General features: G+C 44.1%; 1 protein-coding gene across 1 annotated transcript in view; it reads right to left on the bottom strand.

Moving 5' to 3' along the window:
- Positions 1–26,440, bottom strand: part of LOC138512998 (zona pellucida sperm-binding protein 1-like) — a 258,139-nt gene that overhangs the window by 206,178 nt on the left and 25,521 nt on the right. Inside the window, exon 3 of the mRNA XM_069627714.1 lies at positions 24,034–24,247. Within this exon, the coding sequence (XP_069483815.1) occupies positions 24,034–24,247 (214 nt within the window). The remainder of the gene's footprint in view (positions 1–24,033; positions 24,248–26,440) is intronic.

Here is a 26,440-nt window from a genome sequence, read left to right as displayed (position 1 = left end):
TGAAGTACGCAGAACTCAACAAATGAAAGTGCTCCTGATAGATGAAGTAAGCATGGTTTCCAACCTCATGTTGGCTTTAATTAATCTCAGAAAGCAAGAAGTCCTAAAAACCAACCACAAAGAACTGGAGGAAAACAGGTTCTTGTTTTCAGAGACATCCTCCAGTTAACACCAGTGAAAGGGAAACCTATTTTCAAAACAATAGGACACAAACAATACTGCAATACCCTCAGCAACATTGGAAATGTAAATCTCTGGCAACATGTTCACTACAGAGAACTAACTCAAAACATGCGCCAGTCTGCAGACCTCACATATGCTAACATGAACTAGTCTGCTTACTAAAGATGCAAAATCCATCTTAAATACTAGACTAATCCATAAGCTATATGAATGTAAAACATCTGCTCCTGATTTATGGAACAATTAACTCAACAAAATCTAAAATGTATGTCGTTAATGCCAACCCTTGCACGCTGTAGTCAATTCAATGAGACAATGTTGACAAAGGAAAAGTAACCCATAAGGCATATCAGCTCAACAGACAAACTAGAAATGCACGACATGACACTTCCTATGTGCCAAAAAGCAACAGCACAACTAGATAGCTTAGAAAAGAAATAAAAAAAATGTATCTCCAACACAGCCGGATTGGAGAAAATATGGACTGTCTAAACTGCAGAATAATTCAAAAACACAACCTTCACGTAGAACAAGGTTTAGTCAATGGACCAATTGGTACAGTTGTTGGCGTCCAAACATATCTACATGACAACATTCAGTTTGTCAACATCTACTTTGACAAACTTGCGGAAGTTAAAAAAAAGAAAACACATTGGCCGGACACTAGGACGTTTCCTTCTTTTCAAAGACATGCACTTACACAGAGAGCAATTTTCTCTCTCCCTTGCATATGCGGTCACTATTCACAAATGACAAGGTGTAACCCTAGATCAAGCCCTGATTGACATTGGCAGCACAGTCTTAAAGGTATGAGTTACATAGCTGTCATGATCTCTGCTTCCAAAAGATCAGGACTTGCCCGACTCCCTTGGAAGCAGACCCATAACCCCGGTTCCGAGTGCCAGCCAGTCCCAATTGGGACCTTTTGGACCCTGTCCTGGCGCCAGTGGCACCAGGCTCATAAAGATGCCCAGTCCCAGCGCTGGAAGCGCCGGGCTCATAATGCTTGGGTGGACTTACCTGCAGCAGACCATGCTGCTTACTTACCTGCCAGTTGAACCCCTGATCCTCTTTTGTTTGGGACTACTTTTCCTGTTGGGTGGGGCAGGAGCCACTCCCTAGGTTCAGAACACTGGAACTCTTCTGGAAAGCAGGAACTCTTTTCTTACCTAGGCGTGGCTGTGGAAGGAGACACCTAAGCACTACAGGAGGCTATTTAAACCACACCCGATGGATGAATCTTGCTTTGTTTTATTCTGCATTCTCTGCAGCAGAACGCTCATCGTGTCTTCTGCTTCTGATCCTGGGCCTAAGGGAACAAAGGCTTACCATCCTGGAATCCAGTCTTCAGCAGCACCTGTAAAGACAAAGAAAGAACAGGTTAGCACTACGGTCTTCAGTGGCAGCGCATCTCTTACCTGGTCCATCGGCTGTCACCAACGCCTCGCGCTGCATTCCGGCATCTGAAAGACAAAGGCTTACCTACTCTTCGCATGCTCCGGAGGTCTTCGCACTGCATTCCGGCATCTGAAAGACAAAAGCTTACCAGCTCTTCGCACGCTCCAGAGGCCTTCGGCACTGCATCCCGCATCTGAAAGACAAAAGAAGGTGCGTTTAAAGACATTGGGCAACTTTATTACTCACGTGCCATTACTCCTTCCCACGCCGAATCCAGTGGGTATTCCAGCACCCTTCAGCTTCTCTAAAGCTCCGAACTTGTACCTGCAAGATAAAAGGGACAGTTAGTGCGCATCGTGAAGCAGGCTACAAGCGCTTACTTACGTGCTTCCAGGCGCTTCTATTCCTCACGCGGGTTCGATCCTCAACTCTCATCAGCCCGCCATCGCCGGAACCCTGCAAAACAAGAGATATCATTACAAAAGACTTTTAAGACATTTGAAGTGCCCAGAACTTAACGTTCGTGCAGTTAACGACGGACAGCAGTCCTCCGAGATCAAGAGGCCTGCACCCTTATCCAGTGAAGAAACTGGTTACGGCACCCTGCCCCGAGGCAGATGGAGAGCTCGGCGTTCACTTACCTAAGGTGAGGGCATTAACCTTTGGGGTTCTACAGGAGAAGAGAAAGGGAAGAGGAGAGAGGCACCCAATAACCCCAGTTCATTAATCCCATATTTTCTATCTGCAGACATCTTACTCTTCGAGTCAGACATACAGTGCACAGAGGTCCAGCCCAAAGAGCCAACCGTGTGTTACACATCACCTTTGAAGATACGGCATTCACCCAGTCAAGACCGGCGCCTCTGCGGGAATCAGGTGAGCGTTACAGAACACAAAGCCTACCGCAAAACTCCCACCCAGGCGCTATGGAAACCTCGGATACCGACCAGCTAGCCCAGTTACTTGGGGAACTAAGAGCAGAAGTGCATGCAGCCCGTCAGGAAACGAATGCTCCAAGAAGGGAACTGATTATTTCCAAGGAGCGAACAGACGATCTCGCTAGACAATTGCTACAGTCACAAGCCGGACAAACTCCGTTACCCGCATCAGGGGCAAATCTTCCTTCAACATCCTCTACGAACCCAGTGCAGATCAACCTACCTGGGAATGTACCTCTGGCTCCGCCCGAACGATTTTCTGGTGACCCAAAGAGGTTTGCAGTATTTATTAAATCAGTGCCGGTTGCACTTCTTATGCCGGCCAGCAGCCTTTCCAACTGATCAAGCTAAGGTAGCTTTCGTGCTTTCGTACCTTAGTGGCAATGCGGCAGACTGGTCGATCCCTCTAGTTAATTAAGATGATCCGGTTCTCCATGATTTTCAAGCTTTTCAGCTCAGTATGGAAAAACTGTTTGCAAGACATTCACAGGGGCAGGCCTTGGACAATGAGCTCCTTTCATTGCGACAGGGTAATCAAGACCTTTTGGCTTATATTGCGTCTTTCAACAGACTGATAGTGGAAACTCGATGGCCTGAGGACAAAAGGATTACGCTGTTTTATAGAGGTCTACGTGGAGAGCTCAAAGATGTGTTAGCCCAAGTAGTGAATCCCCCGCAAGACTGTTCGGACTATATTGACTTAGTCGTTCAAATTGACCACAGACTGCAGAACAGGAAGGCCGATCGTTCCAAGTTTGATGCTCGAGTATTTTCCAAACCACCAACTCCTACCAAAGGAGTAGACTCCGGGGAACCCATGCAAATAGGGGGCCTGAAAGGACCACTAACACAAAAGGAGCGGGAAAGGAGAAAACAGCTGCAATTATGCCTCTATTGCGGAAACTCGGGGCACTTTCTTCGAGACCGTCCAGTGAAACCAGCCAAGAAGGCAGTAGGAGCTGCAGTTACCAGGGTCACAAACTCTGAGCAGGGAAACGACCTCGCCCGACAAGAATAGAGGTCCTCTTGCCGAGCGTTAAAAACAGTTCAGTGACCTCGCATTTCGTGATACCTATGGTCCTCATTAGCCCTGAACATCCGGATCGATTACATGCGATTGAAGCTTACGTCGACAGCGGTGCCATCGGCAATTATGTGGATCATGAAATGGTTTTGAGGATGAATCTGACTCTTTGTCCAAAGGCTGTAAAGGACGTCATTACTACGGTGGATGGTACGGAGATAGCCTCCGGACCAGTAACGCATACCACCCAAGAAGTGACGCTAGTAAGTCAAGATGGACACCATGAGAAGATCGTGTTCGATGTGATCAAGGCCCCTCAGTTCCAGATTATTCTAGGAATTCCTTGGTTAGAGAAGCACAATCCTCAGATCGATTGGCGAGCAAGAACGGTTCAGTTTCCAGAATGTGTCTCTACTTGTCACCCTCGACCTGGTGTTGCACTGGCAGCAATTTCCTCGGAGGCTCCCCAGTTACCTCCTGAATACCTAGAATTCCAAGATGTTTTCCGGAAGGATCAGGCTAACTCTCTACCTCCTCATAGGTCTTATGACTGCCAGATAGACCTGATACCTGGATCTACTCCTCCTTGTAGTAGAATTTATGCCCTCACCGAGCCTGAGAATCTTCACCTCCGACAATACCTGGATCAATACCTAGCGAATGGGTTTATTCGTCCTTCCAAGTCCCCTGCTTCCTCAGCTTTGTTCTTCGTTCCAAAAAAAGAAGGGGACCTTAGAACTTGTATAGATTATCGCTCCCTGAACCAGATCACCGTTAAGAATAGATATCCGTTACCTTTGATCCCTGAACTCCTGGACCAAGTCAGAAAAGCATGCATATATACAAAGCTGGATCTTAGAGGAGCCTACCACTTGGTACGAGTAAAAGAGGGCGATGAATGGAAGACGGCCTTCCGCACCAAGTATGGGCTATTTGAATATCAGGTCATGCCCTTCGGACTTTGCAATGCCCCGGCCGCCTTTCAATATTTTATGAACGATGTCCTCAGAGAGCTCATAGATGTGTGTGTTGTTGTTTACATTGACGACATCCTCGTTTATTCTTCATCGGAAACACGTGAAAATGGTCCTCGAGAGATTGCGTCAACACAAACTTTTCGCTAAATTGGAAAAATGTGTTTTCAACGTGACTGAAGTTGAATTCTTGGGATTCATATTATCACCTAGCGGAGTGCGTATGGATTCAAAGAAGGTCGATGCAATTCTCAAATGGCCATCGCCATCCTCCGTAAAAGGTGTTCAAAGCATGTTAGGCTTCGCTAACTTTTACCGCAGGTTTATCCCCGAATTCTCTCGAATAGTCCAGCCCATCACCGCCTTGTTAAAGAAAAACAAACGTTTTGAATGGTCTACCGAGGCGGAAGAAGCTTTCCAGAATTTGAAGACTAGATTTATCTCTGCACCGATCTTAAAACATCCTCGCCCAGAACTCCCCTACATCGTTGAAACTGATGCTTCGAGCCTTGCCATGGGGGCAGTTCTATCACAAAAGGACCCAGTAACCAATCAGTTGCATCCCGTGGCATTTTGGTCCCGCAAATTTTCGCCTCCTGAAATCAATTACACTATTACTGATAAGGAACTTCTAGCTATCAAGTCCGCCTTTAAGGCTTGGCGGCATTATCTTCTGGGGGCCCGACACACCGTTACTGTGATTACAGATCACCGAAACCTGCAATATTTGAAAACCGCAAAAGCTCAATCCTCTAGGCAACTCCGTTGGGCACTATTCTTTGCCGAGTTTGACTTCATAATTACCTATCGACCTGGTACAAAAAACGGTAAAGCTGATGCCCTTTCTCGGATGGGAGTGGAAGAACATTTGATCAATGCTAAACCTGTACCTATCATTCCCGAACAAAGAATTCTAGGTGTAATCGCCACACAATCCATAGAGGAAGTTAAGGATAAAGCCAGGCTACTGGTAACTCCAGCAGACATAAAGAATTGACATCTGCAGGGAAAGGACTTTACAGTGAAGGACAACCTATTATATTTCCAAGAACGGTTATACCTGCCCAGCACAGATTTACAGAAAAAGGTAATCTCTTGTTATCACGATTCTTTAATGGAAGGACATCCCGGTATGACCAAGACCTCGGAAAAGATCAAGCGCTACTTCTGGTGGCCGTCTTGGAAAAAAGATATCAGAGACTTTATAATGTCCTGTGGAGTATGCGCCCAAAACAAGAGTCAAAAGGAAAAACCAGCCGGCCTCTTACGCCCTATTGACATCCCGCCTCGCCCTTGGCATACGCTTTCTATGGACTTCATCACCGATCTACCTCCATGCTCCGGATACAATACGATCCTAGTAATCGTGGACCTATTCTCCAAGATGGCGCATTTCATTCCACTCAAAGGCTTACCAACAGCAGCAACTCTGGCCCGAGAATTTCTCGAAAACATCGTCCGACTGCACGGTTTTCCTTCAGTTCTAATTTCGGATCGAGGTAGTCAATTTATTTCTCATTTTTGGTGAAGTTGCTGTCGGTCGGCTCAAATTGATGTGAGACTTTCGACCAGCCACCACCCTCAAACCGACGGACAAACCGAGAGGACCAATCAAACTCTGGAACAGTATTTGCGCTGCATGCTACAACAAACTGAAAAAACTTGGAAAGATATCCTTTGGATAGCCGAATATGCCTACAATAACTCTGTCCACTCGGGAACTGGGAAGAGCCCGTTTTTTCTTTTATACGGTAGTCACCCTCGAACCTCGGAGTTGGATCCACTCCAAGATCTTGGAACACCAGCAGTAGACCACCTGCATTCTACAATCACCCAAGCCTTTAAGGAAGCCGTTTCTCACCTTCAAAGGGCTAAAGAACAATACAAGAAAGGAGCAGACCAACATCGGAAGGAAGCCCCCCAATATCAAGTAGGAGATCAAGTCTGGTTATCCACCAAATACCTACCTCTAAAAGGACCACGCACATTCAACCCAAGATACCTTGGTCCCTATTCCATCACTACCATAGTAAATCCAGTAGCGGTCAAGTTGGACTTGCCCCCTCACATGAAGATACATCCGGTCTTCCACGTCTCTCTATTAAAACCCGTGCAACCTCAAACCCGACTAACTACATCTCCAAAACCTATTCTAGTTGATGGAGAACTCGAGTTTGAAGTCAAAAGCATCCTGGATTCCAAGATCTCCAAATCTAAACTATTTTACCTGATTGACTGGAAAGGCTACGGTCCCCAAGAAAGATCCTGGGAACCTGCAGAATATGTCCACGCGCCTCGTCTAATCAAAAGATTTCATCGAACATTTCCTAACAAGCCCAAACCCCCGGAGAAGCCCGGTTTGGGAGGGGCCTTGAGGGGGGGTACTGTCATGATCTCTGCTTCCAAAAGGTCAGGACTTGCCCGACTCCCTTGGAAGCAGACCCATAACCCCGGTTCCGAGTGCCAGCCAGTCCCAATTGGGACCTTTTGGACCCTGTCCTGGCGCCAGTGGCACCAGGCTCATAAAGATGCCCAGTCCCAGCGCTGGAAGCCCCGGGCTCATAATGCTTGGGTGGACTTACCTGCAGCAGACCATGCTGCTTACTTACCTGCCAGTTGAACCCCTGATCCTCTTCTGTTTGGGACTACTTTTCCTGTTGGGTGGGGCAGGAGCCACTCCCTAGGTTCAGAACACTGGAACTCTTCTGGAAAGCAGGAACTCTTTTCTTACCTAGGCGTGGCTGTGGAAGGAGACACCTAAGCACTACAGGAGGCTATTTAAACCACACCCGATGGATGAATCTTGCTTTGTGTTATTCTGCATTCTCTGCAGCAGAACGCTCATCGTGTCTTCTGCTTCTGATCCTGGGCCTAAGGGAACAAAGGCTTACCATCCTGGAATCCAGTCTTCAGCAGCACCTGTAAAGACAAAGAAAGAACCGGTTAGCACTACGGTCTTCAGTGGCAGCGCATCTCTTACCTGGTCCATCGGCTGTCACCAACGCCTCGCGCTGCATTCCGGCATCTGAAAGACAAAAGCTTACCAGCTCTTCGCACGCTCCAGAGGCCTTCGGCGCTGCATCCCGCATCTGAAAGACAAAAGAAGGTGCGTTTAAAGACATTGGGCAACTTTATTACTCACGTGCCATTACTCCTTCCCACGCCGAATCCAGTGGGTATTCCAGCACCCTTCAGCTTCTCTAAAGCTCCGAACTTGTACCTGCAAGATAAAAGGGACAGTTAGTGCGCATCGTGAAGCAGGCTACAAGCGCTTACTTACGTGCTTCCAGGCGCTTCTATTCCTCACGCGGGTTCGATCCTCAACTCTCATCAGCCCGCCATCCGCCATCGCCGGAACCCTGCAGAACAAGAGATATCATTACAAAAGACTTTTAAGACATTTGAAGTGCCCAGAACTTACCGTTCGTGCAGTTAACGACGGACAGCAGTCCTCTGAGATCAAGAGGCCTGCACCCTTATCCAGTGAAGAAACTGGTTACGGCACCCTGCCCCGAGGCAGATGGAGAGCTCGGCGTTCACTTACCTAAGGTGAGGGCGTTAACCTTTGGGGTTCTACAGGAGAAGAGAAAGGGAAGAGGAGAGAGGCACCCAATAACCCCAGTTCATTAATCCCATATTTTCTATCTGCAGACATCTTACTCTTCGAGTCAGACATACAGTGCACAGAGGTCCAGCCCAAAGAGCCAACCGTGTGTTACACATCACCTTTGAAGATACGGCATTCACCCGGTCAAGACCGGCGCCTCTGCGGGAATCAGGTGAGCGTTACAATAGCACGTTCACATCTGCGTACACTCAATGGTCCATTACTGGTTAACTTTGATGCAAAGAAAAAACAAAAAGCTGATATTCATTGCATCCTGGACTACAACAGGCTACTGGCACTATAAACCCACCATCTAGATATGTACCCTGTACCTCATCTTTTAAAAGATAAATAGAAACAGAAGTTATAGCAGATTTCCAAACAATACCACTGAAAAAAAACTATGACCAACTCCTGCCTAAAACAATACAACCACAAAACTGTCTAGTACAAAATCAACTGCACATACATCACAAAAGAAACACACAAATCTCCCTTCTCCAGAAACATCTGCAGGCCCATCAAACGTTCCACAAACAGAACTCTCTGGTCCATTTAAATGCAGCAACACAAATGGAGTACATTGTTATGCTAATGTGACAATGAATCTTCTCTTTCAATTGCCACCAATTGTTCACAAAATGTACTTCAACGTCTCAGACCAGTTGTGTTTGCAAATGCTGGTCCTTCACTGAAATGCCACAAATAATCCTGACAACACTTAAGTGTCTCAGGTATAAGGCAAGCATTGGACTACTGTGCAGGAATGGTACAATTTACTACTAACAGGCACGAAGATCCACAAGAATTCCTAATGCACTTTCTGCAAGTACTAGACAACAAAAACATCCCTATGAATGAAATTTTCCAGATTTCATGCATGTGAAAACATACATACACTCTCTGCAACCATGTTTCACAAGACTACATCCCTAAATAATGATTTGTATATGTATCCATACCAAATTCAGAATCCATTCCACCAGCTTCTGCAGAATGCAAATCATGGCATATTCTGTAATTCAGATAATCGTTTGACTATACAAATAAACCCAGCCACTATGACATACTAATGCTTCTAAAGGACAATTCAGATTTTAACAAAAAATAACAAAGCTTACATGCTTCACACCTGGCCAAGTGTAGCTTGGAAAGAAAACCTTCAGAATGGTAGGTATAGTGTGTCACAACCACTTCAGGGCACTACACTGCATGTGTAAAAAGGAGGTGGTTGGTTTGAATGGAAGGATACCTCAGTTACTCCAAAACTTAGGTCACCAGCAAATTTAACAAATGCCTACTCAATATTCCTGCAACCCAAATTAAGTCACTAAACTACAGCACAATGAACAGTTCGAATACGCCAACAGGTATCCAAGTGCTTCAAGCATTCCCTTAAGCACAACATACTTCAAACAAACATACCATCACCCTTACACTCACATATCTGTAATAGTTAGTTTTAATACTGTACTGATTCCCCCCCCCCCGAAGGATTATGTAATGTCAATACAACAGCAGTGTGTCATACATTAATATTGTCCCAAACACAGTACTTTTGAATGTGCTGTTTATGAGGGTCTAAAAAGAAAATATTTAAATGTGTATACAACTACAGCTTTTTAACTATCATGCTTAACCAATTGTACTGTTTTTTTTCCACAGAAATTAAACCACAGTTTGCAGCTTCATAAGGCTACAACACCAAGTAACCACAGCAATTATAATCGTATACACATTCTATAAGCACTATCCCCTCAATTGTACTACAATCATAAGTACCATATACAGTTCAATTACATCATTCCTCCATATTACAAACACCTACAATGACTATAGTCATATTGCTACTAATGTTATTCTGGCCTTACTTCTACTACATTACCTAGAATTACTGTACACATTACTGCTGTGGTGGTTGTGCCCAGCGCACATATTCTTGGGCCCGTGGCCTGCAGCTATGCCCCCCCAGAATCTGGTCACTGGCCTCAACCATCACAATACAATAAACTATAAGAAGTACGTACCATACACCATCAAGTAATAAAATTCACCCTGATCCCCCTGCAATCAAAATTATGTCAGCGAACACCGAAATTAACCGCCGACTCGGCAGCATTTCCAAACCCTTTTTACCTATATAAACAGCACCACATTAATTCCACCTCCCTACCATTTCTAGGCTCTCTTCCAGCCATCAAATAACCCCAAATGTATCCAGTGATCCGGTCACAGCGGTGTCTGCTTACTACCCTTGTGTCCGCTGACAGTTATGACAAGTGCCCGAAGAAGAAAAAAATTTTTTTTTTTTTTTTTTTACTACACACCCCCCCTCTTTCCACCACCAAATGACCCAAAATGTGTTTTCCAAACTTTCACTAGCGTAATGTTCGCTGACACAGGCTGCTGTCCGCGGATCTAACATTGCTAGCGTTTCCAGAAATATGATGCACCTCACACTCTTCAACATCCAATCGTTGGCCAGGTTCATGTCTGCAGACCCCACATCGGCCCCCGTCTGCGGATCGAACAGGGAAGTGAGTCCGCAAACTGAACCCAGATCGCACCTTTTTTTTAACTTACATTTGGTCATTAAAAAATACACTACTGCACGGGTTTACCCGAAATTTACAAAAAGCACGCTTTCAGGACTAAGCCGCCGCTCCTACTGCAAATTTGGTGAAAATCTGTCCAGCGGTGTGGGCTGTAGGCGTGATCACAATTTTTCATTGCGTCTATGGGACGTCTCCTATAACTTTTCCCCCCCTTGACAAAACCTCACCAGACATCGCAGGATACATCCAACAGGACCATATTCTTTTTCCTCAAAGTTTTGTGAGGATTCATCCAAGGGGAGGGGGCAAAGTTAGAAGCTACCCAAAAAGTGCTCTTCCTATGGGTAGAGCAAATTAACCATAACTACAGGGACGCTACTGCAGGCCCTGGAATTAAAATAGAAATATACACACACACACACACAATAAAACCTTTGCCATTCAAGGAAAACTTGTTGCAGAACTAATGCAATAACACCCCTGAAATTCAGCTAAAGGCACCTTAACTTCATGCAGCCTATGACCACAATGATATCACTGATCTGAAATACACAAAAGTCATTTTATTAATAAAATTGGATACTATTTAAGTATGTGTTTTATTTCCAATTAGAACATGTGAATCACTTACTAAAGAAACACAGAAAGAAATGTACATCCATGTACATGCTTTCAAGCAAATGTTGAATTTTAAATTAATTTCTTTTCTATACATATATATTTTGAGTAATTAATACCCATGCATGGAAATCAAAATATATCCCAAAGTTCTTCCTTGTTTTAAAGCAGTTCTCATGTCATTTAGAAAATGCTACGTGCACAATTTTCTTACAATAAAACTATTGAGTATAGACATATGTTTCTTTTAAAACAGTCAATACGGGCTCGACGTGTGTCTATTGATTTCTACTCATTTATTTTGTAGATGTATATAAAGATTACATTATAGTGAACATGCCTTTGGTATATTTGGCACAAACAGGAACATTCTAAGCATTGTACTATTTATAATTAAGATATCTTTTATCAAAGTGCTACAAAAGGAAGCTTCACAAGTAGCGATATGATGCATGTCTAGCTGTTTACAGTTTGTACTCAGTGTTATGAGCTATTGTAAAATGCTAATATCACAAATGTAGATACGTAAGAATGGTCAAAATATGGGCAAATACCTAGTTTGATCTTTTGTCTGATGCCATTAGTTATATAATTATGGATGTCATTTTATTAGCGATGTCACCAGTGAGGTCCTCGGTGATCATATGCTGAGCAACAGGCGGTGCAAAGTTAAGGTGGCTCTCGCTGAATTTCATGGGTTATGTTGCTTTAGGTGGTCACCTTTACTTCCCTGCAACAATTAAGGGTTTTATTGTTCCCTAGATTTATTCCGCAAATGGCCAGTGGTCCCGGCCTATGGCGGTGCCCACTGTATATTTTACAACACTACCCAACCACTAGCCATGGCCTTTGGCCATGCCCACTGTCCATTTTATAACACTAGTCATGGTCGGTGGGCACAGCTACTTCCAACCCACCGCTCAAATATGTTAATCAATCACAACTGATTTTGACAGTGGCATTGTTATGCATAAAAGATTGCAGCCATTGAGAACTCAGCGTTTTAAAACAATGCCAGGGAGATTACATTATTTTCCAAGGATCACACAATTTGGTAAATCAGCTTGCTACAAGCCCCTTGTTTTATGGCCAGTCTCTTGGTGACTGTTGTGATAAAAATCACACAACCCCAATTAACCACATTTAAGTAGTATGAAAAAGGAGAAATAAAAAACAACAGGCTGCAATAACAACATATGCTCATGTACTTTTGCCCCATAGCGAAAATCAAAAGCTGGCACCCATGAATATACTCACAGTAAGCAAACATATATCTTAAAGTGAAATATCCAAACGTAGTTGACAGTACCCTTAGAAGAAAGAGTGCAAGACAAAATAGCATTGGACTTTTGTAATGAACACCAGCAAGATAACCTCAGAGAGGAAATGTTCCAAGAAATACACTGGCAAAGTATAAAAAGGTGCTCACCTTTTAAACCCAGCAATCGGTAGTGAAATATTCCCTGGAAAACAAAATACCAATACGAAACAAGTACTTGTGGGTATGTGTCTGCACTGGGATCATCAACCCGAGTAAATTCCTGGAAGCCAAATACTTGAGCAAGCTTGCCAACCGCAAGAAACCCAAAGGGTTGCGTCCACCCTCTGAGAATCCACCCACATGGGTCCTTCACTTGTGCCCTGAAAAGCAGCCACAATCAGGGGTAAATAACTGCACCAATGTCTAGGATTGCAAACTCTCTTGCCAAATCATCGGCAAATACTTGGGATTTACTTGCCCCCTCATTTCCCCATCTCATCCGCAGGTCTACCTTTTAACAATACTCAAGATAACTTGTAAGTACATGCATCATATTGTCATTTAAATATATAAATCCTCATAGAACCGTTTTACGGAAAGTGTACAATTGCGGAATTGTTCTCCCCATCTTGACTGGGAAACTACAAATACCAGAATGCAATTCAGCAAAAGGCAAAGAAAATGGTGTCCGAGTGCAATATTTTCAAGGACTCACAGTTGCAGGGTTTAAAAAAAATATAAATGCAAATGCTGTGTGTTTTCTTTGTGCGTTATGAGATAATTAAAAACTAAAAACAAGGCATCCGGGACTGTGGCCTGGCTCCCATCCATGCATTAACCGGGACTGTTGCTGTTTAGCTTCAAAACAAGGAAGGGGCCGGCCACCTCCTGCCTTATTGCTCCAAGTGGTCTTGTAACTTGGGTTCATTTATTAGGCAACAGGGTCTGACGGGGCTTGAGCCATCCTAGCTTTGGAGCCAAGCAGGGTCAGTCCCAGTTACTGCATGGTTGAGGGATCTGGATGACTCACATGTCACTGGCCATGGCCTTTTATGGCCAGTGATGTTTTCACACCCAATGTCAATAAAGCTGTAAAAATATTTTTTTCAAACTTGTTTTCCTATAGCTGTGGATACATAACTACAGATACCCTCGACTATCTGCAGTCATATTATAGCTGCAAATATCACAAAAATGGCAACATTTTTTTTTTTTTTTTAAAAACACAGCACGCCCTCCTCTGTGCCCGTTCCCCCACACACCCATGATGGCCTCTTCACCTCCCATGCCTTCTCCCATTCCCTCCACAACACGCTCTATTTTCATAATGTAGTTAGCTTTCAAATGTTGGCTATTCACGGCTATCATTTGTGTTACAAACTCAGTCCTGAGACCACCCCCAACTTCCAAATTTCACTTTGTGTCCTCTTACATCGCCCCACCTCTAGAATGAAAACTTTTGCATGTTTTTTTACCTGCAAATAGCTTTTTTGCCTGCGTTTCATTTTCCAATACCCTCGGCTATAGCCGCGGTTATCTCTTGCATCGTGCAAAATCAAAAGATGGTGGCGGTTCTTTTCTAAAAAAATACCCGGTTTTGTCAATTTACCGGACACACAGCTCTCTTTTTTGGAGAAGGGGCACCCCCTTCAAATATTTTTAAAACAACTGGACGAAATAACCCCAAACCACAAACTTGCCTGAAGTCAATGCTTCGTGCCCAAGTGGTTTCGGACTTGGTCCAAATCAATCCAGCGGTCCAGCACACATTGACCTTTTTTGTCTGTGGGAAAATGAAGGGGAAGTAGGCTGCAATTTTTTAACAAATCTTTACCACTTGCATTTCGAGGGGAGGTGGGGGGGGAAAGGGGGGGAAGCACGTCTCCAATTGACTTCAATTTTGGCCAAATCTGTCGCACGGGGCAAAGTTATTAGCTTCATTATTTCCCAGCTTCCAATGGGAGTCCAAATCACTTTAACTATGGGGTGGCGTCCACTGCCCTATAATATATCTTTTGAACCATACCCGATTTACACAGAATTTTCCAGCTCTGGGGGTCCCAAGCCTCAGAATTGGAAATGTCAAAACAACGTTTAAGCCTCATGACATTAACAAGAGACTTTTCACATTTCCTTTGGATGATAGGTTTCACCTTAACTATAGGGCCGCTAGCGCTACCCTATAACATACATACACACACATGCAGCAAAACAGTCCAGAGTATCACCTACACAAAAAATAGAAGTCTATAAATGTTGAGGGCGCAAAACACAAACACTCCAAAAATAACAAAGCTACACTACAAATTAAATCTTAACTCACTCCATCACAGAACAACACTTTAAATATTAAGGAGTTCATTGATTTTTATTGTTGCATCAGTATTGCGGGATGTAGTACGAGAGGGTGTACTTTCTAGTGATGAGCTTTGTTTTATGGAAATACTTAAATGGAGAAAAAAAAAAAATCATTCTTCAATCTTGGAATTGCCAAGCTTTTTAGACTTTACTTTTGCTTAAATTTGGAGCGGGTGTTTGTACCATCAGTCAGCATTTTAAAGGTTTGTGGATTTTTTTTGGTATTAGACATTGGACATTTTTTTTTTTTTTTTTTAAAACAGATGCTTCATGGTTTACTCCAAATGTCATTATATATGTGTATTGCACAGTCAGTGTACACATGTATTTTGAGCGCATATGGAGTCGTTCTTTTCCTTTAGGCATGGGAATCCCATTGTACATGCATGCGTATTAAGAGTTTGGACATGCGTCATCAATAAATGCATGTATTAATGGTGTTCGTCTTACATGTGTTGTATTTTAGATGCATTCCAGCTGCGTGTTTGCCTGCCTCATGTGCAGACTGGTGCAAGTCATGAGCCATCACCCATCTACTATCACACCCAGACTAAATCACTCCCATCCATCTGTCCATCCCTCCAAAAAAACTCTCCTTCCTTCATTTGTCGATTTCAGTAATGTGCATTTCAATGGTCTTACATTAGTTTCAGTGCTACCTGTGTTTGCAGCAATGTTACATTTCTTTTCCTTGCTAACAGCGTTTCTCTCGGGATTCTGGGAAAAATGCCATTTATTTTTAAATGGATAAAGCTTGCAAACAGCCAGAGGGCGTTGATGCGCTGTTACAAGAGGACAGCTTGGTTACATGGCATGTGCATATAAATTACATGTAAACCATCATTTACAATAAGGCATTGACACATGGTGCTTTACATGGCATATTACGTACGATAGCTAAACAGCTGGCAGGTTCAGGCAAATAGCAAAGTTTTGATAGCTCCTGGTTTCCTGCCTTTCATCATTTATATGCTAGGCACACTAGAGTGCATTAAGCACTCATTGCATCAGCGTTTCCTTTCATTCATATTCATAGTCTGGAAAAATGGGTCTCATATTTGGCTCATCAGATTTTCTAAATTTTAGGTTGCACATTTTCAGGACATGGGCTGTCGGCTGCCAGACATGTTTAAAATCAAGTGGACAATTTTGAAAAGGCACTCCAAAAGTGTTTTAGGGTTTATGGCGCACCCAAAGGAGAAAGGAAAAAAAGAAAAAAGAATGTTCAGTTTTGACCACATCAGCTGCATACCAAATTAGGTGAACCTTCGCAGACAAGGTCAAGATTTAGAGCAAAACCTCAAGACTGCGACTGTATAATGTATAATTTGCTGTTCCCAACGTAACAGACCTTTCTGGCATATGTTTAAGGTCAGTATCAATCGGTAATTCATAGGGTCACTTTTGTACCCCTTCTTAATCATATCATAATTACCACTGATTGCTTCCAGGAAGGGGGCGTAGGTCCCCGTGACTGAATAATGGTCATTGAAAAGGCTAAACGTATCAGATGGAATGAGAGGTATGCGCGGCATAAGAACAATATCTAAGTTCCATCGATCACACAGGCCTCTACGATATGTCTTTGTAGATGCTTAATAGTCAACCTTTTTCCATTGCAGAGTCCCTGTGATGCCATAAAACTGCATAGTAGCATAGTTACAGCCCCTACTTTCAGTTTTAGCTTGTGAGAAGGCATTTGTCCTACAGATTTTCGCTCTTTAGAGACTGAAATGTTGAGCTGGTAATTAACTTTTCATTGACACTGGAACCGCCATGACCGGTGGGAAGAGAAGTGGGGGTGAAAAGAAGCAACTTCCAAATGTTTGCTCTCCGAGTTTGTTTGGATGTGGAGAGTTGAATTAGATGAAACTGGTTTTCTATGTAGTTTGCTTTCGATTTGGTTAGCTTTGACAAACAGTTCTAAATCTAGAAAGACACAGTTTTCTTTACTGATAACTCGGGTGCATTTAAGATTCATATCACTGTTGTTCAATACATTTACATATTCTAACAGTGACTCTTTTCCACACCAGGAACAGATTGTCAATGCATCTGTACCAACCAACTACCTGCTTAACAAATTTGTCATTTTGCTAAGCCCAAGCCACCGTTTGTTGCCACCACCCCATATATAGGTTTGCATAGATAGGGGCTAAACACGAGCTCATAGCTGTCCCACATTTCCGTCTACCCCTGCAGCTCAGCACAGAAACAATGGCACACCAGCAAAAAATGACCACTGCAGCAGGACAATTGTGGTGACTAGAAATTACTGAGACATGCCCAGAATGGCAGTTTTATACACTGAGGAGGGATACAGTAGCAATAAACAGTGTAAGAATGTATATCCTAGGGAGGAGTAATGCTAAGAATTTTTTTTTCTTTTCTAAAGCCTACTAAATCCAGGGAAGCCTCTAGAAATCCGGGGCTTGGTGTGGAACCTAGAAAAATACCACAGTGCAGGCAAGTACCTTGCAATGTCACTAGTAGGAAGACTTGTAGGAGGTTCAGTGTTGATAAGTGCCCCGTAAGAAACCGAAAAACCAGTTTAGGCTCAGTGCTTTCTTCTGGGTACCAGTTTGGGTTTAGTTTGAGATGTTCATATCCTACAGAGTGCCCAATGGCACTGCTGGGCTCTTGCAAGGTGTTCACATGGGTGATTGGCAAGCTATGCAGGATTTTTTAACAGTTAAATTGTATGTGCCTTCCTGCATCCCACTTATAAGGATCCGGTTTTGAGAAAACCGTAGAGGTATTTATTGTAAATTGCAACTGGTGAGCTTCGTCATCTTCTGTACTCCCCACTTTGTGTAATGCACAATGCCAAGTGGTTGGTCCATAGAGGAGTTGGGATGCCATTATATGCCAGCCTCCTCTTTAGCATGGAGAAATCCCCACTGCTTTATCGCAAATTAAGCAGTCAAGCCCACTCCGCTCCGTGTTTTACTTCACCAGGAGAGAATCCTGCTAGATATTTACACAGGTTATGTTAGGTTATGTTATGTTATTTTGCACTTATATAGCGCCTTATATACCATTGGTATGGTCTGAAGGCGCTGGTAGGTTGAACGCCCTTGGGAACCGAAGTTCAGATAGGTAGAGAGAGTCAGAAGGTGCGTGTGAGCACCGGATGTGTGTGCAGCTCATGCGGTCTTCGTGTGATAGCTGCTTCTTAGCGAAAGGTGTGGTGGTTAAGAGATCAGGCGAATGTGTTCGTTCTGGCAGGATTTATCCAGAACGGATGTGGGTGCGTTAGGCCTGAGGAGAACGCCTGGCTGGGGGGTGTGAAACCATCAGTGTTTACTTAGAGTGATGTGGGGTAAGCGGCAGATGTTGGTATGAGAACAGTTATACCGAATGGTGTCATAGTATCTCTGCATTCTAGTTGAGTGGTGATGTAAAGGAGAGAGTAAGCGTGGTGGTGTGATATGATGGGTAATATGCTCTTTCAAACCTTCTCTGCATTCCAGACTATACTATATACGTCATGCAATTCTATGCGCTCTAGTCCATTCCGTGCGCTCCCATCTGCTCCAGGCACCCACGTCTGGTCTATACACTCTGGTCTGATGCACGCACTCATGCATTCTGACCCGCCCCGCGCACTCTAGTCCGCCCCGCACATTCTGGTTCGCCCCGCACATTCCGGTCTGCCCCACGGATGCACCCTTGTCTGCCCCATGCAGAACACTTCTAAATGGAGCTCAGAGAGGCTATTGGGCACAACTTACTACACACATAGGCACTTCTAAATGGAACTTTTCTCAGAGAGGCTATTGGGTACACTTCTAAATGCAGTTTTTTTTTTCAGAGAGGCTATTGGGCACAACTTCTAAATACACACATAGGCTATTGGGAACACTTGTGAATGCAACAACATGCAAAGGACAGAGTTACTGAATGCAAATATAATGAATTTACGGTGGTGATGCTTTGTTAGATGACTGGTAGGGTAGTATGGCCTGAAGTAGTTGCTTCTGGCCCTGCCCTTGCCACACTTACTTGTTGTTGGTTTCTTGCTTCTCCTGCGGATACCTGCAGATACGATCAGGCGCCGTCCACTGTATGAGCCGTCCTTTGCCTCGGGTCCTTAACCGCAGGGGCTGCACAGGCAGAGGGCTGCCCTGGGGACGGTTGGTAATGGTCTGGGTTAGATGGAGGATGGCCAATTGGAAGGGTGGTGGGCGGGTCGGGGGGAGGGAGCTGGGAAGCAGGAAGCGGGTGCGAGGGGGAAAGGACTGCAAACGGCTGCTCTGGGCCTCGTGGGATGGCCAAAATACACAAAATGGGTCCGCACAGCAGATGAGATGCACTCACCGTCTTTGGTACGCAATAGGAGCAGGTGAAAATATTGGAAGTTACGCTTTCCCACTGTTTTTTTCACACTATTCATGTTGCTAAAAATATTTGTCTGCTAGACTAATTTACAAAAAGATTGTAGCATTCTTTTAAGAATATCCTGGACAATAAGTACAAAGCGATAGTTTTTATAATCATTATCTACAAATAGTGATCATTAAACAATTATTTTAATCAAGTCTTACAGGAGCATGTCATAGTGTCATTGGTAAGATATTTTCTACTTCCACAATTGGCCCCAATGAGTGGTGCCTCTGACGTGAATCAAACACTTCCAATGCCCCATCATCATCCTTAATCCGAGGTTTGTGGCAGTGTTTCCCAGTGCTCGGCCCTGGGACTATCTTTTGGAGGGACTGGGCATGGCATTTATTGCAGTGTTTACTTTTATAAAAAAGAGAAGAGAAAAGAACGTACAATTGCTGAAGGTGACCATTTCCTCTACAATACATTGCAGTGTTGCCATGCATATCAAATTCTCCCTCACTGGGATGCTGGATACAGAACAATTAAAATACCTTTCTTTAGGATATCTGGCGACTGGTGGTCAGAGCCACTAGACAACCCAGACTCTAAATAAAGGGAGATTTCATCTTCACAGGTTTCTCACACTGCACTGGAACACTTTGGGTACCTCACCATCCCAGTGAGTTGGTCTGATCATACAGTAGTAAGTTTCTCATTACTTAGTAACTACAGACCTCATGGTGCACTCACTTGCATCTTGGATCTCATCTCAAGTAAAAAAACTTTGATGGACCTAGCTCAGCCTCAATCCACTAACTGTTCAGAAATGTACTCCTACATTATGGCACATCTTCAAACTAACTGTAATAACATTGCTCCTATAAAAAGTGGGAACATTGCTCATATAGTGTGAAAAACCCCTTATAGAAAAACGGTACAGTGACATTTTTTTAAAAAAGAGCATATACATGTGGCTTAAAACTAGATATAACAAAGGGGGTTCTGGGAGGGTCTCTACTAGTACGAACACAGCTCATTGACCGGTTCTTGGGTGGACGGCTCCCGGGAGAGTCTCAACCAAGTCTTTTGCCCACTGTCCCTTTCACAGAGGAGAAATGTCCCTGCATATAAGTTTTTTTTCTGCCCAGGGGCAATCCGGCACCGAAATGCTAGGCAATTCTCCTCTGAACAAGAGTACCAAGAGCAACCCCATACAAGTGTTTCAGCCTTGTTGGGCGTCATCAGTGAGGTGGATCTGAAGACATAGTTTAGACCGTCAGATAGCAAAATTAGCATTGAAAGGATATAAACAAGAGATTCTCTGAGCAAAATCTCTCCTTGCTAAAACAAATCAATACTGCCAATATTCGACCTAAGGCACTCTTTTCGTCTATCAGAAATTTCACTAACCCCCAGTGCATTAATGTTGGATTGCCAACCTCTGCTTAAATGGCCAACAAGCTCAATGTTTTTTTCTTGGATAAAATAAAAAAATATCAGAAATAGCATCGAGGCTCTGCCCAATGTCTCCGAATCCAGTTCAATGTGTAACAATAATTAATTGGATTCAGAAATGTACTGTCCTAAATTTCCATTTAAAGCAGTCAGTGCTGTGGAAATAGTGGATTTATTAGCAAAGTTGAAACCCACCAACTTTGTGTATGATCCTATTCCTGCCCGTTTGGCCAAGCAACATGCATGTGCTCCTGGTGAGAATATATACATTTTGGTGAACGCTTCACTTGCACAGCACTGTGTGCCATCGTATTTTTAAAAAAAATCCTCTCTCAGACTGTTGCTAAAAAAGTCAACATTGGATCGTAAAATCAATTATCCAATTGCTGGGCTATTATGGCCAGCAAAAATCCTGAAATAAATTCTAAGTATCCAACTGTAAAGTTTGTTGGAGGAACATGACCTGTTGGATGTATATCAGTCAGGATTCAGACCAGGCATGGAACTGAGACAGCTCTTGTGGCAGTGTGGGAAGACTTTTTGAAGGCTGGGGACAAGGGAGTCATTAGCAAGCTAGCCATTCTCGACCTGTTGGCAGCTTTCGACACAGTTGATTTTAAGATCCTTCTTTCCGGGCTGCGAAGGTTTCTGATGAGGCCCTGGAATGGTTTGTCTCATTCCTTACTGATCGCACACAGCAGGTTAAAATTGGCTCATGTTTTTCCAACTCCCTACCAGTGGATTACGGGGTGCCTCAGCGGTCTGCCTTGTCCCCGTTGTTGAACATTTACATCCAACCACTTTTAAAACATCTTTTCGGAGTTTGGGGTGTTCCATCACTCATATGCTGATGACACCCACATTTATGTATGGCTTGAAAAACCTTGTGACTCCATGGACCGAGTTCTAATGTGTGCAGAAAAAAATACCTGGATGCTGGAGAACCAGCTGAACCCATTGAAAACCGAGGTTCTTGGCCCAAAATGGAAATTGAAAAATATGCTCCAACTCATTGCCTGTTCACTTCTATTAGGTGCACCTACAAGGTTTTCAGATAAAGTAAAGAATCTTGGCTGTATCTGGCGGTCTAGCTTGGACTGCAATTTGTATCTTAATTATACAGTCAAATCCGTATCTTACCAACTGAAATTGATTAAGCCACTATTACATCTTATTGCAGTAAAAGACCGTCAACAGTGGTTGGTATATTGACAAGCTCTAAATTTATTGCAATGCACTTCTTATAGGAGTTCAAAAATTCCAAAACACAAAGACTGCAGGTAGCACAGAACTCTGCAATTAGACTGATCTTTACATTGCCAAGGAGGTCATCAGTCTTTCAGTATCAGGAAAGTCTCCAATGGCTTCCGGTTCTGTTCAAGTTTCTGTGCCTGGTCTTCAGAGGCATATTTGGTCTGCCCAACATACTTGGTGTCTAAAATTCAACGTCATCACTTCGATCAGGTCGGACAAAATCTGTTGGTTGTCCCCTTCACCAAAACAACAACATGGGGCAAAATATGTTATTCTTTCTTTGGCCCTTGTTCCTAGAATGCTTTACCCAAGGACCTTCGACAGATGGAGTCCTTATTTGTGCTTAGGAAGAAATCACTGCCTTGAACCACTACAAGTTTTAGGATAGCATAATGATGCAAACTACTGATTCCAGTTAACATCTGCACCTAGATGCAGCCCCTGCTTGGACCCTTTCTTTGGGTATGCGCGTTAAAAATGTCAAAATCAAATCCTAATCCACCTCCTTTAAACTGGCTAGCAGGTATCCAGAAAGAGTTTGGGCAATCTAAACACACATGCTGCTTGCTCATGACATGTGCGTTTGAACTACATTGGAGGTGTGTTCTTCTGGGCTGCAGCCCATTGGGAGCTGGGGGTGGAGGGCAGGGAAGGCCTAAGGCAGCCTCCTCATTAACATTAACAAAGGCATCTATCTTCGCCCACCAGACAGAGGCAGGGTGACGTTGTCCGGTAACAGCTGCTGGGCCTGTAGAAGGAGGGGGAAAAGGAGGAATGGACTGGAGCGATTCACAGTGCTCACCTACTTTACCATGCAAGTAAAGGTGTGTGCAGGCATCTAGAGATAGGTGTATAATAGTCCACTACGTGAAAAACGGGCAGAAGATAAGAAGGATTGGCCGGACAGAGAAGGAAAGAGATCTAGGATAAATAGGCACATAGATAGCAATGAGGCTTTGCAAAATAGTCTTGTGCAAGAAGGGAGTGAAAGTTACAAACAAATGCAGCCTGAAAGGTCAGGTAAAAGAGAGAAACAGGAGTGTAGGCAATACAAAGGGAGTCATTAGTAAAGAGGTGCAAGAACCGGACAAGACTAAAATCGATAATGATGGCAAGCTAGTTAGGCATGTAGAGGAAAAGAAAAAAGGGGGGGGGGCATACCAGAAGAAAGTGCAAGAACTGAATAACGAAGAGAGCTGTTCAAGGCGAGAAAATCAGTTTGCGCACATTGACCGGTCGACAGAATTGACAGGCACTGTCAAAGTTTAGGCAGTAGTTCACATTTCCATGTGGCGCATTGCCCGAGCAAACAGTAGCGCAGGTTGATAAAGGTCTTCTGCTTCCAGGGGGAATGACATTCCCCCACAATCATTTAACTGGCCAGTAGGTCACATGCTTGCGATGCAAGATTTTAAAACTGGGCAGATATCATGTGGTCAAGCCTCCCAAACTGAGTGCCATGTGGCACCTACCCAACTACCCAGTCAAAATCTTAATAGCAGAAGCATCTTATTTACTGCACGTCATTAGCTTGGGGTGTTGCATTGCACTTAGTTTTGAAATGGTCATGTATACAACAGCAGTGAATCAGTCAGTTCCTTTGAGCCTCTTCTGGTATTATCTTTGCGCAACATGACATTCCTCCCAACCCGCATGAGTTGACTCCCCAAGACAACTGAGCTGCAGAGAAGATACTGAAATCAGAGGTTGTGGGTAGGACGGGCTTTGTCCCCGATGACAATGGTTGTCTTCCAGCAGTGGTATTGGATGGTGCCAAGACTAGCGGTCTAATAACTAGCATGGTAGCTCTCATCAGCCCCACAAATCTGGGGACATACTCGCAGCTGTGAAGTGTACAGCCTGAAAACAGCTCATGCCCAGTTACTCATTTTGCTTCAGGCAGAACTCATGCAGTGCCATGGATTCTGCAAGTCATACAACATTAAAAGAGCAAACTATTTCCGGTTGAATGGCTTTCCCCTTCAACAGCTTACAAAAATAACATTCATTTAAAACTAGACTTACAATAGCATTTCATCCTCAAAAACTAAAATGGATTTCAAATAAAGTTGCACAGACCAGGTTTGCGTGCCAACATACTGGATCCAGGAGTCGATGGTGAAGCTTGTTGGTGCGGTGTAGGGCTTTGCACAGCTTCCCAGGGTTGCGGAAGTTGACGTGAAGAATCACCATGGAACATTTTCGGGCATAGCATGTCAACATCTTGTGAGAGTGAAGGGACCGGAGACTCCGACATCTGCAGTACTCGCACTTTGAGGTGAAACTTGTCATTCTGCGGAGACAGTCATTGAGTTAAACGATCCAGCAGAACATAAGGCTAATCAAAGGAGGCTGATTGAAAGGGGAGCAGCACGTGACTAACCCACCCACCCCCACTTGCAAGTGAGTTTGAGATGAACTGGAGTTTTGGATAAACTAGGTGGAAACTGTCAGAGGAAAAGAGCGCAAACAAGCACAGAACATACAATTCAAGTGGATCATCAGTGACAAGGCTAGACAAAGTTTAAGGATGAAAGGCTATATATAGTCCACCAATATGTGGACGTTTCTGGAGGATGAAGTGGGGTCATGGTGGGTGAAGCATGAGTTGCCATCAATACATTGCGACTTACATAAAAAAGACAGTATCGGGCCATTTGTTTATACACAGAGAAACAATGTACTTTTGATCACAATAGATAAGAAATCAGACTTGACCGGAAGCAGTGAGCTTCTTACAATGGGGTGAGTGGGTAACATTCTGACCAGGAATGTGTGGGGGGAGTGGGAGGAAGAATAAATGCAACAGTCCCCGGGGACAATACATGGGTGGACATACATAGATTAAGGACAACGAACATTAGACATTTTTAAGTGCAGGATAGCGGTGTGGCCAGCTAGGTATGGGACCATGATGGATAGAGTGCTAGCATGGAGGTAGTAGAAAGATGGGGGCAGGAGCAGGGTAGAAGCGAGGGAAAAATGTTAAATAGCAGACAGATGAGATGTAGGTCAAGAGGGAAACTCAAGGTGAGGCGCAAGGCTTTTAGTTTGGTTTTGAACACGGTATGGACTGTTTCTCAGATGTCCGGGAGAAGAGAATCCCATGCAAGTGGAGCAAGAAGAGAGAAAGAGCAGAAGCAGAGGGCGGGCAAGGCGCCACAAGTGTAGTTAAGGAGGCAGAGCAGAGAGTACGAGAAGGCGCGTAGAGTTGGATATACACAGTGGTGCCTTCCTGTAGATTGATTTGTGAACCAGGAGCAGAAATTTAAATCTGACCCGGTTTTGTTTCATCGGCCATCCAGCCTGGTGATGTTACAAGGAAGTAAGTGTGAAGTGAGGGAGTTCAAAGAAAATCCAGGTAGCAAAGTTAATGATCTTGTCATGAGCACAGAAAGAAGAATAGTTTGGGAGACCAAAGAGAATGCTGGCACAGTAGTCCAGTTTAGAGAGTAAAAGAGTGGTTAAGAGATGCGTAGCAGTGTTGAAAGGAAGTAAGTGCCCAATTTCCTAAATATTTAGGAGATTGAGGCGGTGGCAGTTTTGGAAATGAAAGTAGAGAAAGGAAATAGATCACATTGAGGTTTCTTTACATCAGAGTGCACACCATCCAATATTTAATGTCAAATAAGCCCTGGCCTCAAGCCCAGGGATCGTATCTCTCCAGGAATTAAATCTTAAATCTCTGCACTGGGTCCCAGTGGTGGAAAGGATTAAGTTCAAAACCCTCTGCATTGTCCACAAGGCCTTCTGGGGCCTGGGGCCTCAATACCGTCAACTCTCTCTTCCTAAATATCTTGCTTCTCTAGCTCTTCGCTCATCCGCCTCCAACTCCCTCAGGGTTAGTTGGTTCTCCAAGCAGCGAGTTGGTTGTAGATCTGCGCCCTGATGCCTCCGGGCCTGTTGGTTTTTTTGTGCGTTATAAATAAACAAATACAAATCTATTTCTTCTGCTGGGACCTCACTCTGGAACAGCCTCCCTGCCTCACTGAAAACTTGAGGAGAACCATCTCTGGTTCCGGAAGCATCTCAAGACCTTCCTCTTTGCTTCTGCTTTCTCTCCTCCTCTACCCTGCTGATATCTTGGCTGAATCTGATACTGCACTGGTTACCTGGCTACCCTCTAATCTCGGGCCCAGGTCCCCTCACCACCAGTTGCACACCGTACTGCCCCTCTGGCAACCCTTGTACTATGGGACTGTCTGTATCCCCTACAGCCCCTACTAGCACTTGACATCTGATGTCTGAACTCTGAACTACCCCCTGCACTTGCCACCAGCTGGTCGCACTTTTATTTATTATCTTTATTTATTTTACTGTTATCCTATGTACTGCACTGCCCCCTCCCCTTCCACCCGCACCATTACCCCCTACCCCTCCCCTGCACTTGCGCGATCTCAAGTTCACCTGGCTTAGTGGGATCGCTGTCTGTTTTCCTTCCGTTTCCCCTCCCTTGCCTCGTCGCGCCTTGAAACACTTCTGTATA

This window comes from Ambystoma mexicanum, chromosome 12 (assembly GCF_040938575.1).
Source record: "Ambystoma mexicanum isolate Mex_15411 chromosome 12, UKY_AmexF1_1, whole genome shotgun sequence".
NCBI classification, from domain to species: Eukaryota; Metazoa; Chordata; class Amphibia; order Caudata; family Ambystomatidae; genus Ambystoma; species Ambystoma mexicanum.
Note: the sequence above shows the minus strand (reverse complement) of the source record. Positions and strands in the feature narration are given on the sequence as shown.